General features: G+C 44.4%; 1 protein-coding gene across 5 annotated transcripts in view; it reads left to right on the top strand.

The window, feature by feature from the left end:
• Positions 1–16,796, top strand: part of MAPKBP1 (mitogen-activated protein kinase binding protein 1) — a 103,888-nt gene that overhangs the window by 73,946 nt on the left and 13,146 nt on the right. For all 5 annotated transcript variants that reach the window (XM_055805202.1, XM_055805196.1, XM_055805208.1 and 2 more), the window contains 9 exons: positions 1,372–1,483; positions 2,063–2,126; positions 4,951–5,076; positions 11,267–11,415; positions 12,118–12,167; positions 12,661–12,897; positions 13,881–14,050; positions 15,651–15,796; positions 16,282–16,452. In XM_055805202.1, coding sequence (XP_055661177.1) covers positions 1,372–1,483; positions 2,063–2,126; positions 4,951–5,076; positions 11,267–11,415; positions 12,118–12,167; positions 12,661–12,897; positions 13,881–14,050; positions 15,651–15,796; positions 16,282–16,452 — 1,225 coding nt within the window. The remainder of the gene's footprint in view (positions 1–1,371; positions 1,484–2,062; positions 2,127–4,950; positions 5,077–11,266; positions 11,416–12,117; positions 12,168–12,660; positions 12,898–13,880; positions 14,051–15,650; positions 15,797–16,281; positions 16,453–16,796) is intronic.

The raw sequence follows: 16,796 nt of genomic DNA, 5'->3' as shown, positions 1-16,796 counted from the left end.
CAGCGTTTAGGAGGCATTTGGACAATGCCCTTAGTAACATGCTTCAGCCTGGTCAGCCCTGAACCGGTCAGGCCCTTGGACTAGATGATCGGTTTAGGTCCCTTCCAACTGAAATAGTTTAGTCTAGTCTGTTACTGATGGATGTAAATAACTGGGCAAAAAGAGAGAGGAAGGCAAACAGCTTTGTTCAGTGTCACCTCTTCTGTTTTACAGAGGAAGGTAAGTTCTCTTTCTCTTTGGCCATCATAATTCCTACAAAGTTTTTTATAAGTCAAAATAATGAAAATGGTACACTTTATTACTGGTAAGCTTGGGTGCTTGATTATATCTTTCGCAGACCACAAACCATGAAATGTTGCTGTGAGCTGGATTTTTCGTTTTTAATATGTTTTATGGTTTTGGGTTTTTTCATGTGTGGTTCAAGTGGGGAGTCTCAATTATTTTTAATGTTGCTTTGCTCATTTTTAGGACAATTATGTAACCAAGGGATTATGGTTGTCTCTGGGATTTAAATCTTCTGATTTCTGAGATCATAATATACATTGCAATTTAACAAGTAGAACTCAGTGACATTGGAAGCAAAAGACACTTCAACAAAATAAACATAGCCAAATAAATTTATCATTATTTAAATAACACATCTCCCTCAAAACCCAGACACTTTCACTCTCAGTTCCTTGAAGTTCTACAAAGGACAAAGCAGGACATTTAGTGACAGCAGCTGTATTTGCTGTGTAGTGCTGCTATAGACCTAGCAAGGGATTCAGAGGGGGGTTTATGTTTGATCCAAGATAAAGCCACAAATGGGCACATATGAAAAAAAAACAACAAAAAACCAACCAACCCAAAAATGGGAGTTGCAAATGCTGAAGATTTGACAGCATTGTTATCAAAGACAATTTCTCAGCAGTGTTGAGTTCTTTTTCAGTTTCTCTCTTCGAGATTTGAGTCTTTTAATATCTCCCTTTGTCAGCTCTCTTTTTTTTTTGGAGGGTGTGTTTTGGGGTGTGTGCGTGTGTTATTTTATTTTGATCTTAAGATAGACGAAAGGAAGACCCCAGTGGTTAAAAAGGAGGTAGGAGAGAGAGGTATAAGCCTGTCCTTTGGTGATGGTGCCTCCAGAGTCATGAAGGCATTTGATCTAAGTGCCTTTAGTCTTTGATTGGGTTGCAGATAATTTTAGTAGTTTAGTCACGTTGGAGATTTGTCGAGGCATGCTGGATAACCTGGTACTCAGTTGAGTCCTGTGGGAGCTACTTGCTTTTTATTCTGTTAACTACTATGACTGTCTTGGGTATCCTGGACCACTTTCTTGCAGTCTGAAGGCACTTTCTTACCAGATCTTTGCACTTCTCTTGCCTCCTAAACCAGGTGCAAACAGATCCCTCTGGTCTTTATATTGCAACCAGTTGTTCTGACAAGAATCTCTCCATATTTGATTTCTATTCTGGCGAGTGTGTTGCAACCATGTATGGACATTCAGGTAAGGCACGTAAACTTCTGGAAATGCATTTTTTTCTGCTATGACTATATAGTAGGGTCTGATACTAGTCAAAGCTTTCTGAAGGTTCCTCCCCACCAGAGTTTACCCAGTGGGTATTTTGCAGTAGGTTATAGTTGGATGAAGTTGTAATAGCTTATTTCATTGCAATTTCAACTTTTTTCAGACTGCATTTTGCATTGTAAAATACAAGCACACGCATGCCTGTCAGGCCATGTATTTGTTTATGCAGTTTCTCCAATAGCCTAAAAGGTGGTCTGTGTTCTTTCAGCATGTATTAAGTTTCATTAGATACACCCTCAGCTCCTACCGTGCATGGGCTATTCTATTATAGGCAAAAAGAGACTTCAGTCTTCCTGCTTATTTTGCTGTGGTATACCCTTTCCACATCAAGCCTAGATTCATTGTTAAATGGCGTTGGCTTTAATCAGGATTCAAATCTGAGCACAGATAGGCTATTTGGCTAATGATCTCTTCTGTCAGTTGGAATAATTCAGGGAAGGTTTTCCTTTTTTTTTTTCTTTTTTTTTTTTTTTCTTTCTTGTGCTTTATTCCACACAGAGATTGTAACTGGGATGAAATTCAGTAATGACTGCAAACACCTGATCTCTGTTTCTGGTGACAGGTAAGAGCGGTTTGCTTGTTTGTGATATCAACTCATGCCATTTCACACTGGATTTAATGTGTGTCCTGAAGGAAGGCAGAATTATTTTCTTTTTTTAATGAGGAATGCTTTATGAATTTCAAATCAGCCTCAGAGCTTTCCGCATCCTAAATGTGCTGTTGGCAAAGCTCACAAAGCTTATATTATCCTTCCCTGGAAGGAGACGCCTGGGTGAAGTACTTCCCTTGTGGTTTGCTGAGCATGGGTGCTATTCCCTGCTGGAAAGGAGACAGGGAGGTGGCCTGTTTCCTCACTAGCCTTCAGGGCTGTGATGTAAGGCAGATTGTGACATTCTGGCCAGTGGTGCCAGAACGTTGTCTTGCAGCACTCCTGTTGGTGAGGTTTTACCAGGCAAGTGAGTCTGTCTAGCAGCAGCAGGGCTGGCCTGTCCCAGCTCTTTGCTCCAGTCCCTGTGGTCCTCTTCCCCACTCCCCGCCATCAGCTGTGCTGCAGGGCTGACCCTCATAAGCCGATTCAGGTCCCTACCTCAGCACCCCTTCCCAGCTGAGTTTTGTGCTGATTCGGTGAGCCAAATCAGCTGGCCAAAAGCTCAAGTAATCACTAGACTGAGCCCAAGGGGAAAAAGAGACTATATGCCTAATACGATGATTGCAGAGGTGAATGGACCCACTGCTTCTGGGATCAGTGAATGCTTAAGTCAGCTGAACTGAATAAAATTTTCCCTTTGAGAAAGATGGTTCCTGGAGTGCGATTTGAAGGCCAGAGCAACCCAGATTCTCTTTTTCTCTTTTCTATTAATAAAGCACAAGTGAACTGGCAAAAGAGTTTTAGAGGGTGAGTTGTTAGAGAAAATACAATATATCACCTTAAATCGTATCAGTTGGGTTTTTTATGTCTTTCAGTAAAAAATAAATAATCTAGTTTTTCTCTTTCTTTACCTTTCATGTGTGTAAATAGATTAGGGGAGAAGCTTCTGAAGAGAGAGTTCTTTTGTTGTGGATTCCTCATAAATTCCAGAAACATGGAAGATATGAGGTCCCGGTGAAGCTTGTAACTTGGTACAATGTTCACTCGTTGGCGGGCGCAAAAGGGTCATTTTCTTCACTGAGGGTGTGGAGGAGATGGGTGAGAAATGAGGAAAGGATTTGTGAAGAACTTTGCCATAAGGAGATGAGAAAGCATGTTTTTCAAAGGGGAACGGGGGAAATAGTCTGTTCGCACACAGCAGCATGTGCAAAGAATTAAGCTGAGAATAGAAAGAAAAACGGGAGTGAGGAAGGGCACAAGGAATGGGACACCCATGAGAGAAAAGTATTGCAAGGGGAGAAAAAAAAAGGCAGCAAAAGGGGTAGGTGGGAGAGTGCTTCTGTAGAGCTCTGTGTTGGATGCTGATGTATTGACAAGTTCGGGCTGTTTGCTGCTTATCTCTAGGCTTTGTAGCTGTGAGGGCGGGATAAGTGAACAAGCCAGATTTGCTTTCTGAACTTTGTTTCCTGCTTTTCAGTATTTTCTCAGTTGCAGTTAAGCTGGAGAGAGCTGCTGCTTGAGGGGAGGCAGCTGGCTGGGAAGCTGAGGCAGGAGGATGACAGCATGTTCGCTGCTGATGGGCAGCATCTGTGTGTGACTTCAGGAGCTGGAGTGACACTCCAGAGCTTTGTCACAAAGGCAGTGGTGCTGGGGGCAAGAAGGGAATTTTTAGATTTTCATTAAAATCTCCGCAGACTGCATAAGCGGGATTTTGGTTTTCTTTTTGTGTGATATGGAAATAAAAATCTTTTGAAGTGTCCTCTCATGAGAGGGAAGAAAACTGAGAAGATCAGGCATTCAGGATCCTGGTGCTTTTGGCATTTGCTCCAGGTCAGGGAGACCAAAATTCATAGCCCTTGTTCAAAATGGCAGAGCATGTTAACTTTCACAGGCTAGCAAGGAAGAGGGGAAAGCCCCTCACTGAAAACTCCGCTGTGAATTGGAGTACCCATGAGTATGGTGGCACTGATGGGTCTTGAAGAACCGGATTAAATCCTCTTTGGGTTCCTAGGTAGGGTGTAGGATTTTATAAGTGATAACAAAAGCACCACCTCTGTGTCAACATTGGCGTAAATATACCCAGCTAGACAGGAAAGATGCATGAGATGGAAAGAATTAGCACTGAGGTTAAAATTCAGAGAAAATACTGGTCACTTTATTTTCTAGTAGCTGAAGGTGAGATACAGTATTCTCTAACATGATAAGGATTTTTAAAAAAAATTTTTAGCCAGATTTCTGAAGAAAATGAGAGCAATGAGATCGCACTGTATGTTTCCCTCTGTCCAATGCTTTTGAATCCATTGACCAAACTCAATCGAATTCCTTAAAAGCTTCCCTGAGAGAGTCCAAGTAAAATACTGGGAGTGCTGGAGAGGCTCCATGGTGGGCGTTAGGAGGGCCTTGCCCCTGGGGGCAGTTGCAGTCAGAGGCTGCAGCTTGGCCACCGCTTGAGGATGCAGAGGGCATCTGTGGGCGCCGCGTGCCCTGCCAACCGCCATGGGGCTGTTAGAGGGGCTGCTACGGCACTTCCCGCAGCAGCTGGTCAGATAGTCAGATAAAGGTGTAGGATCACAGAGCAGTCTGTGCAAATCTCTCTGCCGTTGCTCTTGCCCACAGTAGGTTTTACCCTTTTGCCATGAGGCTTGTGATGGGATTGAGTTTCTGTGAAGCTGTTCCTGTGTGTGTGTCTCTCCCCACCAACAGACAGAAGGGCTCTTGTTTGCCTCTGCAGTGGGAATTGATAATGTCAATAAACCAAACTGAGACTTGACCCTAGCCTCACCTTTTCCTCTTACAGCTGTATCTTCATCTGGCGTCTCAGCTCGGAGATGACCATCAACATGCGGCAGCGACTGTCTGACATGAAGCAGAGAGGGAAGCAGGCAGAGAAGTCTTCCCCGCACAAGACGGCTGGACTCATGAGGTAAGCAGAGTAGACTGAAAAGAAGTGGCTCGCTTTTTAGGGTTTAATATGGGAAGCTTGGCACTGGGATTTTTGACAAAAGTTTCACTGTCTTCACTGATAGCATCTTCCAAAAGCTCTCTCACTCTTCTGTTGGATTTGCTGTGGGTTTTGGGGTTTTGTGCCCTCCCCCGCCTTCTTTGGATGTAGAAACCTGACTGTGATCTTCCAGACAGACTGACTTAGTGTTGCTTCACTGAGGGCAATGTGTCTGCAATGCCCCTTGTGTCTTAATTTATTTTAATGATGTGGTCAGAAAATTCAATAAGCAGTTTACCTAGTAGTACTGAGACTGGTGCACAGCATCCCAGAAGAGAAGCCTTGCTCCTTCATGAATACAAGTTCTCTGGGTCTTGGCTGAATGCAATTTAAAGGCCGTTTTCTGCAGTGTCGGTACTGAAGTATACCTGTGAGCTGTACGAGTTTGCGATGTTGATTGTCATTCTGAAAGAGTCCTTACAGTTGTGCTGTTTCTTTATTAACTATTTTCCAGAGGCTTTGATAAAGGTCACCTAAAAACAATTAATATAAATAATAAATATAAAAAGAATTTTCATGGGAAAAGTTTGTGGCAGCTAATCATATTATCATTTTTTGCTGGGTACACAACGTATCTAAAAACAAACTACCGCAGCCTACAAGCTGAATAGATCTAAATTTATCTGCTGACCTTTCTTTAAAAGTGGTGCTTAAACACAGACCATGGCTTTAAACAGAACGAGACTGATAGGGGATTATGGATTATTAGTGTAATGTATTTGGTTTCTCCGTAGTTAGTAAACAGCTAAGACTAAATCAACCATAAGCAATGCAGGAGGGAGTCCTGACCGAGCTGATATGGGATAAAAGTAAGGAGGGAAGGATAAACACGGGGTTTTGGTACTGTGTCCCGCAAGTTTCCTCCAAATGATTACAGATTTGAGTTCTGGATATAAAAGTGCTGAAGTGTTGGAGGATTTACCACATTGGTTGTTGTGGTATTGCAAGGACCTTCCCACTCGCTTGGTAGCAAGTGATGTTGAAACAAGCCTGTCTGCATAGCTCCATTTGAGAACGTCTCGATCTGCTCGTTCTTCCGACAAGTCTTGTCTAATAAGTGCTTTCGGCAACGACGCTGGGAGAACCCAGGAAGCCTTTTTTCTAGCTAAAATTCTGGAGCTGTCAAGCAATGTGCTTTTTATAGCAGACTCTCCATTATTCCAGCAGCTGCAGCCTTACCCTACCGAGGCGCAGCCTGTGACAGATAACCCCAGTCCTCTTCCACATTAGGTGATACTTGTTTCCGTCACAGACGCTTGCTGAAGGGCGGTGTTAGTGCCACGCCAAGCCCAGAACTTTATTAAACTTGTTTGGTAACCTCTTTGCAAGCCTGGAATCTACTTGTTTGGTTAGCTTTGAAAGCTTGTTTTCAGTTTTGATCGGCCACTGTGGTCACTGGAGATCAGCAAAGACATAACTCCTGAGCATTTTGGATTGGGACTGAAGATGGAGGAAGAGCCTTTTGGACCAGCATTACTGAGGTGGGAGAAGGAAAACTAATGAACTTGATTAAGATGGGTTTTCTAGATGCCCTGTACCTGTTCTGGTTGTGTTTTCAAAGTCTGTCTGTGTAGGCTGCGGTGGAGAGTTGGGTTGCACCTTGTTTCAGGACTCACAGTAGTATAAGAAAGCTCCCTGCCTGGTGATATGTCATTTGTTCTGCTAGATTTTCTCTGAAACAGTATTGCTAGGGTTTGGTGCAGAAAGTAACGCATTCTGCTAGTTCCATGTTATGAACTGACAGGATGAATAATCACAGTAATATTGGGGGAGCAAAACTGAGCAGAGGTGGCAGTGGGGAGCTTAAGATTTCCAGTTCACAACGGTGCTGTCCCTATCCGGCTGTGTCTGGCAGGGCAGGGATTGGCCTGGGTGAATAACATCTGGAGCACACAGGAGATGCTTTGCTGGGTCGTACCAGTGCTCCATGAAGCCCAATATTCTGCCTGTGACAGTGGCAATGGGAGATGCTGTTTAGTGAGGCAACTGTGAGCCTTGCTATATGAGCCTTTGGGGTCCGTTTGTTTCATGCACGTTGTTACATCGTGGATGTTAAGAGGTACATCTCTACCTCTGCCTTTTAGTATTTGGTTGTGGACCCATTCTCCACTGAATTTGTATAAATTCTTTTTGAACTTCATAATATTGTCTGCCTCTGCAACCTCCTTTGGTGGCAGGTTCCTGGAGTTCACTGCTATGGAAAGAAGGACTTTTTTTTTGTCTCTGTTAACAAAACTAGCAGGAGTGTGGTTTGAAAGCTCCTTGCTTCTGAATATTGTGAGCTTTGGTGAACTATTGTTCTGCATCCAGCTGTCTGCAGTCCCCACGGTTTTGTAAACCTTTATCATAACCTTTTCCCCCAACTGAAGAGTCCTAGCTCTGTCCTCGTCCCACCAAAAACTTCCAGGGAGTCTAAAGTTTCTCCTCTGAAGGATTTTGCTGACTCACCTTTATGGGATCATTTTGGAACTCATCTGACCAGTATCACCCATCGTTCTCCATAGTGCCCCTGAGAGCCTTTCAGTTCTGGTTGTGGTAACTGCAGATGTGTGCTTTTCTCCTGTCTGCTGAACATAAGGAGCCTTGACTGTTCGGGGGAACAGAACTTGTACCCAGCTGATACTGCTGGTACGTTTTGATTTTGAGGCATTTATATTTTCAGAGAAAGAACCATGTAAAGGCCTTTTAATGGGGTTTTGATTTTGATCCAAGTATGCATTTGTGGTTTGGAAAAGCTTGTCTCAAGTTTTTGGAAGGGAAGTTCTAAACTGATTTTGCTGTGGAATGTTTGCAGGGCTTATACTTGTGTTCTGGCTGAGCATTTACATTTTTGTGTTTTAATTTTAAAAATCACCCTTTCTGTGACTTTCATTGAAATTCTAGTGTAAATAGCAGGATATAGAAATGTTATCCAAATTAAATTGGCTAAAACTTATATATGTATGCTGAAGAAGTACTGTGTGCTGTCAGATATATTTGGAAAGAAATACTCCTTATCAAATTCTCGGTCAGGCTTTGGTCCAGTCCAGGAAAGCTGTGTGCCTTCCAGGGCTCAGAATGGGCTAGGCTTTTGATGCCAGATCAGAAGTGGTGTCCGAGTCTGTGCTGAACTGCCGCAATTGTAACACCTGGAAAACTCTGAAGTCGGCAACACTGTGATCTTTCTGTGGGGAAAAGCAGGATAACTTTCTTTTTAAAACCCTTAGTCATTTGTGCAGGGCGAGGGGGGCAATTTGCTAGTGATCCCTACCACACAGGATGTTGCAGTTTGACAAATACAGCCCTAGAGCTGAGGGTTTAAGTAGCACAAGATCAGAGTGGGAATGCTCTTTAAATGAATACCTCTTTAAATGGATAGTTGCCATTCTTGTTTGTGTTGTTTTGTTTTAAGAAAAGAAAGAAGAGTTGAATTCAGGGCATGCAAAAGAATAGAGTACCTAATATCAGATGTCTTAATACTAGAACTCCATAAAGACGTGGCACTTTTAAGTCTACATACGTGTCCTGGAGACTTTCTAACTGAAGGTCCTTCCCTGCTGTTGACTGCGTCCTGGCAGACCCTTCAGAAACCGGGAGCTGCAACTGACTCTGCCCGTCTGTACAGAAAAAGATCCAGACGTAGTACTAGGATGGGATAGTCCCTCAGCAAAGGAAGAAGACAAGAGCGAGGACAGTTAAAATCCTTGCTCTGAGTCACATGTATCATGAGAATTGGACATGTCTGTACATGCTACTCTGGAATAACTGCTCAGAAACGCTTGTTCGGGTATAATGATGCTTTGCTGGGGTTTGGCTGAACCTGCTCTCAGCCCGAAATTGGCAAAACCCAGAAGTCTTACTCCTTCACTTTCAAAATGCTGTCATGTGGTGCTTCTTTGGAAGCAGCTGCTGGGCTTGCAACCTCACCCTACCTTACTCTGACTGCCATCTAAGCATGAACAAGAACTAAGGAAGAGTGTTGAGGAGATGTGTGCAACAGAGTGGCTTAGAAGAAAATCCAGAGCACACAGGGGAAGGCAGGGGAACGAAAGGAGAAAGTAGCTAGGTCCAAGCTGAGGGGCTGGCTTGGGCAAGCAAAACACACAAGACCTTGTGAACCTAGGTTTTGTTTTCAGGAGTATCTCGGTTTCAAGTCAGTGGGCCTAAGATTCTTTTGAAAACCCCATTCAGGTATCTCCCTTCAAGTCACAGGACTGAGTTGGAAAAGGATATTCGAGTTGTGAAGAGGAGGATGTGGAAAGGGGGCGTGATATTTTTGCTGCGGTAATGCAAGACAACCTTATGTTTGTTTCAAACACATGTGACTTCATAATTTGTTTGGCACTTCCTGTGAGGTATGAAGGAAGCCCATCCAAATTCCAAAACATGTTTTGCATTCTCTTACTCAGCTCCTTTGAGGATGTCAGAGCATACTTTTTCTCCACTTACTAACTTTGTCAGTCACCGTCTGATGGACAGGGGCCATCTTTCTATTTGTAGCACAAACACATTGGTAGAAGCCAACCTCTCTCCATTTACACCGAAGACAGTACGTGCAGCGTTCAGCAAACATATAGCCTTGCCTTGCTGTATCACCTCATCATAGTGAGGTGTTCAACCAGTTAGATGTTGAGATGTCTATAACAATCCAACCCTTCTTCCTCAATAAGCTCCTCCAGCCACCGTGATGGCTACAAGCAGAAGTATGCTGTCAAAGTTACTGATACGAAGTTAACATTGCCTGCTGTATATAAATGTAGTATACCTCATAGCATGGAACAGGCATCACCTCAAAAGTGCTCTGGTGCTTGAACTTTGTTGGGATTCCCCTGCTTAGACACAAGAACCTGAGAATGGCAGTATGGACACCCAAAGAGACAGCAGAGAAGCTGAAGAGACTGACAAACTCAAATGTCAGAAGTAGATGAGGACAGCCAGCCTGGAGCCGTTTCACCGGAGGGCTCGGCAGGCTGTAGTCAGTTCCACCCTTCTTTTTTCCAGAACACCTCAAAGCTCATCTGAAAGGGTTGGGTAGTTGTGGCTCAGCCACTCCTGATAAAATGGAAGTTAATGTTCTGCCACTACATGGGAAACCACTGTAACTACTGCTCACCGTGTCTGCATGCTGCCTGCTGTCTGTCAGCTGCAGCAGAAGCTGCTCTGTCGCCAGGCCGCTCTGTACTTGGTGGATGAGCTATTTTCAATTCATGAATAATGCTTGGCACTCAACACCCACCAGTGACACCTATAAATGTCACTAATGATGAGTTTGGCACTCTAGCTCAAGGCCATGGAGTGGGTGCTGCTCGGATTTACTTGTTAGGGATTCTTTATTTGTTCAATTACCGTCCAGAGTGGGTTAGTTGATTTGGTTCTGTTGGCTGAAGGGGTGAGGGGAGGGTGGGGAAGAGGAAGAGGAGGGAAGACAGACAGAGCTTGGTGTTGGTAAGCTCCTCGATTGGTGCTGGGGAATTCTATGCTGGGAGTGCCTCTGAGCTCTGTGTGGGAACACTTGTGTGATAGGCTTTGATTAAAGACCTGCCCCAAGCGTGTTTCACATTATTTCTGGTGCCTGAAGGCTAAAAAGGGCAGCAGGATGCTCCTAGAGCGCGTGGGCTGCAGCTGCAGGTTCTGCCCAGTGCAGCCCGTGGTACAAACCTGCCTCTTATGTGGTAATTTGCCATATACCCGATTGTTGTCAAACGGGGAGTATCTCTGTGGTGGTTTTGATGTGTAAAACTTTTCCAGAGAGGAAATGCTTAAGGGTGGGGAAAATATTTGCCTCTCAAATACACTCTACCATCTTGACCTTATCAGTTGGCGGGGTCTGAAATGCAAGGCCAAGTTTCACTCCACTTGAGTTTCTCAGACCCGTTTACTTTTGTTCTGGTTTCTGTCATCCCTGCACCTGTGCGAGGCCGTTGCTGCGGCAGGCTCCACACGCCTGGGTGCGGGGCTTGGCTTGCCCTGTTTCCACGGTGGGTTTATGCTGGGGGGAGGGCTGCGGGGGGGAGCTGAGGCAGCCTGCTGAGTGTGGGTGGGGATAAGGTGGAGAACTGTCTGGCGTAAGGATCAAAATGGTGTGCCGTTCTTGAGACAGACCATAATACTCCTTCTGATTCCTACCTCCCAGGCACGAGTCCATCTCTGCCCTGTCCTCTGTGCCTGCACTCTCATCGGACAGTGACAAGGATGGTGAAGATGAAGGGAATGATGAAGATGAGTTACGTGGGCTGCAGTCTTTCCATATTCAGTCCGACTGCAACACTGAGAGAGACTCAGGTACAAATGGGAGAGGGGTATGGGCAGAGATGGAGAAAAATGGCCTGAAAAGTGGGAAGAAGATGAGAGACACTGGCTTAGGGATAGCAAGATATGGGCAGAAAGAGAAGGACCGCAACAGAGACTGATGGATCGACACCAGTGCGTAATGTGGAGTTGCCCATTCCTGAGTCTGAAGAGGGGAGCGTTTCAGAGTTCTCTGATCAGAAATTACTGTTAAATTCCCAAGTTTCTTGCTGGTTCCAGCTGGCCAAACAAATTTTGAATTAGTGTCCTGGGCTTGGGTCTACAAGCTATTAGGAATCCACAGAAGCCAAAAGAGATCTCACAGGGGATTCTAGAGATGTCTGACAGAACGTATGGTAGAGATTACCGTTACTAATTTGAGGTACTTTTACCACAGATGCTGCAGTGTATTAGAGCAGGGTTTTTTCTCAAGCCTTTGGTGGGCGACTGCGCTGCAGCAAATGTCCTGCAGTGGGTCAGCTGAGTTAGGGAAAATCTTACATAAAACAGTATGTCTCCATTAAAATTTTGATACAAGCATTAGGTAGTCTATGGGAAAGCATGTGTTGATGGTGGTCTGCTGGTTCAGAAGGTGTAGGAATGCTGCCTTTGAGGAAAGATGAGGTAAGGGGTCTTTAAAAAGCTGGACTGCTGGCCAAGGATGTCAACTAGGTACATATCTTTTTACATTTCCAGACCCAGACCTTACCCTCTCAAGAAGCCTTTCCCATTGGGAAATGAGGAGGGTGAGTTGCTAAACCTTTAAATTGTATTTCTTGTCATAGGGAAACTGGAAAAGAAATTTCTGTGGAGGTTAAAAACTTAATTTGCACTGGTGTGAATGAAGGGTGCGGTGGGAAACTGAGAAGCTTCTCTGTGAAGAGCAACTTGAGGATGGTAAAACGGAACCTAGTTTAAGAGGCAGTTTCACTTGGGATTTTTACATTGGTATCTTTCTTTTAGTTGTTGTGCTTTGGCCCCTTCATTTCTGTGGTTCTGAAGCTGATCATATACTTGGATCCGAGTGAGGCATTTAAATGTTCAGTTATGCAAGAAGCAGCAACAAAAGTATCACATTTTCTCAATGCTTTATGGTTAAGGGAGGAATTTTAAGCTGTCTCACAGGCTTTTATAGAGATGAACATAATTGCATTTTTCTGTGGGTCTTGTGTTTTCTCTCCTGTTTTTCCATCAGCAGAACTCAGTCCCTAAGACCTTCTTTCTTTCAATTTCCCTCAGGCTAAAGAGATAGCAGCAATGCAGCACTCAGAGGCACCAGCGAGCAAGATGCCCCGGCAGCGTGGGCGCTGGTCCCAGCCAACCAGCAACATAGAGATGACTGTGAAGTCCATGCTTGACTTGCGTCAGCTGGAGTCTTTCTCTGTTTCCCGTTCCCCGAGTCGAGACTCCCTGTCTCAGAACAGCAATGGGGATGACAGAGAAGAGCAGGCAGATCTTCCTGTGCACATCAACAAAGTAAGGGCAGTACTGTTCTGAGGAGGTGAATCTACTCTTGAGCGCATCTGTCCTGCCTCTATTTATGATTACCTCCATTTATGACTACCTGATGCCGTTCTTAATATCATTAAAGATGGCTCTAATTGCCTTCTGAGAAACTTCTTTAGATAACTCTTCTGCAGTTAGTCCTCCTGCAATGTGTGACGCTGCCATCTTATAGTAGAGCCCAGGTGGAATCAAGGTTTCTTTCTAATGACAGGCAAGACCTTGTGTTTTCTTTTAGCTCATTGATTATTTATGGCAAAACGAAGCTGAGCTCAGATGTGTACGTGATTACCTGTTAGCTCACTCCACTGGGGTGCAGTTTCTTGACTCCAGTAGCAACTGACATGTGGCTCACATGATGCCCTTAGTTGTGGGCTGTGTTAGATGATTAAGTTCTCTTTAATCTTTGTATTGGTGAGTCACAGCAAGTAATGTGCACTCATCCCACAGAAAGCTCATTCTGGTAGCAGTCTGTCCTGGTGCCTAACTGCATTAGAATTTTTCCTTCCTTTATATATATATATATATATGTGTGTGTGTGTGTATGTATGTAAAATAACTGCATGACTGAAAAGAAGATTGGGCTTGTTGTGTGCAGTAAATTCAGTGTTTCTCAGCTGTGGCTTGCAGACTTCTCTGAATAATGTTTGACCAGTTTAAAAGGTAATGGAAGGACCTGCTGCCACGTGGATTATACTACTGATGTCTGGCCAGACAGGGATAGGGAGCCCAGTACTTTACTGGAGAATTTTCAGGGACTGCAAATGGGAAACTACAGCAGTAGTCTGTCAAATTTAGTGAATAAGGAACAGGAAAGACATAGGAGTGCTGTGTGCTCTGATCTCAGATATCTATTCCTACTCGGTGTTGTAATGCATACTTTCTAGCTCTGCACAGCACTTGCTGACTTCAGGAAAAATGCCGATAATATCTGGTTTTCTCTCTTTTTAAACCAGGTTAGCAGCTCAATACCTCCCCAAGATAACCGGTCTTGTTTGCGACCCCAAGTCATTCGGCTTGTCTCTTGTGAAGACGGGATTTTCTCTCAGGAGCTGGAACCTTCTGAGAGTGAGGAATGTGTAATCTACGCTGAGCAAGATGAAATCCATCCCACAGACCCTAGCAGGTTAAAAATAAGCTCTCTGCTGTGCATGGCTTAGATGTTTCTGGTTTAGTTTGCTTGGAGCTTGTGTGGTAACTTGAATGAGTTGATGTACTGTCTGATTGATGGCAGGCATGCTTAGTTGAGAGTTTTGTGCCAGCCTGATGCTAAAGGAATCTGAAGGCACCATTAAAATAACCTTTCCTCTGAGGAAACTGCACATTAGCAGCCTCCTCCAAGCTTTTATTTTTGTGGAATAAACAACTTCGGAGCAGCCTTTTTGCTTTCTCCCTTGTCTGGGTTGAAATAAGCAAGGGAAAAATTGGAAGCTGGAAACCCACCCAACAGTGATGTGTATGTGGCAGTGAAATGTCTGCCCAGGAGAAATGACAGGACGCTATTATTTATGACACTTTCAAACGTAATTGGGCAAGAATTTAACAAATGTAATATGTGATGACCCTTTTGTGGGAAATAGAATGGCTTGCCATGAGATAGATGAAATTGAAAAGAACACTGGAGACAGCGGAGACCTTTTTTTCTTCCTGTGCTGTTTCTTCTGGTTTAGTTTTACCCTCACTTAATTTTCCCATTTCATTCTATGCTCCAGTTCTTTTCCTTCCCTGAATTTTTTTTTCTTCCCTTCCCTTCTTAACTAAGAGCTGTTTAATTTCCTCTGTCTCCTCCTGCTCTGTCACAAAGAGTGGGCTGATAGCTTTAGGCAGGCTGTTATGTAAGAGTGCATGCCAAGATTTTGCAGTTGAAGCTACTAGGTTTCTCCCAGTTTCTTTTTATTTACAATTTTAATTTTATTGTGATACATTTGGACAGAGCAGACCCACGTGCTGCTCCATGATGTAAGAAAGGGAGCCCCCCCGGTGATGGTGGATATAGACTGGAGGCATCTCAATGTATACAGAGTTTACATGCTGCCAGGGGTAATGGGCATTCAGTTCTCTTGAGTGACTTCTGCACCCCACCTTGCATTGGAGCACATCTGAAAGCAAAGTATTTCTTAAAGTGGAAAACTGAAGTCCTCAGGCATCAGGCAAAAGAACGGTGCTGGTGTCATTTGGCAAAATAAAACTCGTGAAATCACAACAGTCATCAGGAGCCCTGTCCTACAATATTGAACTTTTGTAGACATTCTTCAGTAAATTAGTCTTGTTCAAACCCAGAATCTTCTCTGTTTTGCAACACAGAAGTTGCCCAAAGCAGCCGGGCATAAACATGGAAAAAATAGTATATTAGGGCTCAAATCTATGGCAAACTGGAGTTTCTATCATGCAGGTACAAGCCTGGTTTTAGTCCCTTTTTCACGGTGTAGACCTTTACATGTGTTCCTCACCTGTGCTGGAAATCAGGCCAGGGCGGTGCTGTGCTAGTGCCTGAAAATCATGGGAAACCGGCAGTGCCCTGGAAGTCTGACAGTCCCCTTGAGACTTCACTGTCCAAGCTTAATGAAATGCAAAAAATATAGTGCATAATGATGAGAGAAATCAACTTCTTTTTAAAGCCTTACTTTTGTAATCAAAGGTGTTGCTAACACAGGTAAAGACTGTGCTGCTTTACATGTAAAACAAGTATCACTTCTAGTGCTGTATCTTTCCTGTCTCTCTCGTAGTGAGTTCCAGGTAAAAGCATTGCCCCACGGGAAGCTAAGTAGAGGTTATCACAGTAATGGATGCCCAGACAAACACAGTCCTGACAGCGCCTGCTCTGTAGATTACAGCAGCAGTCGTCTGTCCAGCCCAGACCATCCGAACGAAGGTAAGATGCAAAGACGTTATAAATGTATTTGTGTGATGTGGAACAGTGCAGAAACCAGCTGGGCTCGTTGTGTGCCGTGTTGATGAGTTGCTCTCCTGATCTCTAGGACCTGATGCTTTTCATGAGCTGAAATGAGGTCACTCTCCTGTTAGTTTTGCTGGTATTGCTGTAAAGATTTGGGCACATTTTAACAGGCACTTCAGTGAAGCCACTGTCAAGGCAGGAATTGGTTAATGTGTGCTTTCCTTGTGCACCTTTGGCTTTCTTTTCCCTTGCTAGGTAAGGAGGCAGAGTTAGTATTGATAATCCCATGGGCTATGCTGTTTGGGGGATATGGTAGATCAGAGAATTACAGTGAATGCTGACTTTCGCTTTAACTTTCTGGGTCCACTTAGCATCTTTGCTGAATATTTTTTGTAACCTGGCTAATGTTACCATGATTATGCTATTACAGCATTTTTTTTTACCACCCCGCCCCTCCCCAGATTCTGAAAGCACTGAGCCCCTAAGTGCGGATGGCATCTCGGACCTGGAGGGAGAGGAAGGAGAGGAGGACGTGGGCACTAGCATGCCAGAGGGAGAAATCCCCCAGATACCCGATCAGGAAAACTTCCTCAAGCAGCATTTTGGGACCCTGGGCAGCACGGATGGGAGAGGTATGGCGTTCTGCTTGGTGGGGGGGACGTTGGGAGGTCACTCCAGGTTTGTCCCATGTATAAATCAAACCAGGCTACAAGTTCTGCTAGGCTTTTGTGGAGGGGGGTGTACAAGGGGGCAAAAATGGGGACCCAATGTAGAGAGGCCTGAAGAGCGACGTCTGTTCATCTCCATCGGTCTGTGTAAGTTTGTGCAGGTGAGGCTGGGGTCTGGGTCAGCCTGGGTTAAGTGTTGGCCCTGGAATCCTCTTCTCTTGTGCGGGGACTAGTTTTTCCTGTTGCACGTGAAGGTTTTAGCTGTGTTCATCCCCCACCCCCACCCCCGTAGGTGACATGTGGTGGCC

This window comes from Falco peregrinus, chromosome 1 (assembly GCF_023634155.1).
Source record: "Falco peregrinus isolate bFalPer1 chromosome 1, bFalPer1.pri, whole genome shotgun sequence".
Classification (NCBI taxonomy): domain Eukaryota; kingdom Metazoa; phylum Chordata; class Aves; order Falconiformes; family Falconidae; genus Falco; species Falco peregrinus.
This window is presented reverse-complemented; position numbering and strand designations above follow the sequence as displayed.